The sequence below is a fragment of the Formica exsecta genome, unplaced genomic scaffold (genome assembly GCF_003651465.1).
Source record: "Formica exsecta isolate Colony F162 unplaced genomic scaffold, ASM365146v1 scaffold80, whole genome shotgun sequence".
Lineage (NCBI taxonomy): Eukaryota > Metazoa > Arthropoda > Insecta > Hymenoptera > Formicidae > Formica > Formica exsecta.
Window position 1 is genome coordinate 2,475,448 of NW_021853570.1, and position 1,087 is coordinate 2,476,534.

At 45.2% G+C, this 1,087-nt stretch overlaps 1 protein-coding gene across 9 annotated transcripts in view; it reads left to right on the plus strand.

Moving 5' to 3' along the window:
* The window catches only part of LOC115244219 (homeobox protein extradenticle), a 59,552-nt gene that overhangs the window by 47,816 nt on the left and 10,649 nt on the right, over positions 1-1,087 (plus strand). For 2 of the 9 annotated variants that reach the window (XM_029821682.1, XM_029821685.1), the window contains one exon: positions 552-1,081. The exons of 6 other annotated variants lie outside the window; for them this stretch is intronic. In XM_029821682.1, coding sequence (XP_029677542.1) covers positions 552-569 — 18 coding nt within the window. In that variant the 3' untranslated portion in view covers positions 570-1,081. Of the gene's footprint in view, positions 1-551; positions 1,082-1,087 lie in introns of those variants that run through there. One more of the 9 variants, XM_029821684.1, reaches the window with a different exon arrangement.

The window sequence follows — 1,087 nt, forward strand, 5'->3', positions numbered from 1 at the left end:
TCCCTAAACCAGCCGTTTTCGGATTGTCGTCTTTTGCTATTTTGTACTTGCCCTCGCGACGTACCAGCCGTTTTCGGATTGTCGTCTTTTGCTATTTTGTACTTGCCCTCGCGACGTAAGATATCAAGAGTGACATTTCTCGAGAAGAAAGACGGTGTATTGTCGCAAGCACAGTTCTGGCACGGTCTATGCTATCTTATCTACGTTAACGTCACGATCCATCGGTCGTCTGCTGCGCCGTCTCTTCTACTCTCCATCACCTTTTGACAAGTTCCAGTCTCGGAAGCTGCGAAATCGCGAACGTTTCTCGCGCCCGAGATGATCCCGGACGACACGCATTCTCCTCTTGTCGGTCCTTGAGAGAGATTACGTAACGTAAATTTAAACGGGGGATTTCTTAACTAACCGCACATAAAATCGGATTTAGTTTTCGAAAATAGAAGATTCGGGCAAATGTCTTGTCAGGACTTAAATTATGATACGACGCTAGAAACGATCGGACACCCCAATCTGAGATCGAGATCACTCAATGACGTTTTTTCTTGATACAGATGAAACGAAATTCTTAGAAGGCGACAGAGAGTGAGAGAGAGACACCGGATCAGACAGCCATGCAAAAGACAACGCGCAGTCGAAGCTAAGAGGGAGAGGGAGGAAAGTGTGAATCGCGCGAGAGACAGAAAGATAGAGAGATGATCGCGAATGAAAGTGAGAGAGAATGAAATCACACAATCGGGGAAAATTATTATGAGACGTGAAATCGGAACTGATGCCATCTATTACTGATCTCGGCCTCTCGTGCTTTTTTATTGTGTTTGCAGTGACGCGTCAGGCCAATCTAAAACTCTCGCAAACGTATTTAATGAAACTCGCCATAAACTTGATACGAGACAAGAGAAAGAGAGAGAGAGAGAGAGAGAGAGAGAGAGAAAATGAGAGAGAAATATTAAAAAAATCAGAGATAGAAAAAACGCGAGCGCGCGAGAGAAAGAGAGAGAAAGGCGAGCTGAGATTTTTGAGAAAAGCTGACGAGGGCCGCGATCAAGAGGACATCGTCCTTTGTTGCAACAGGCGTAATTCTCTTTCC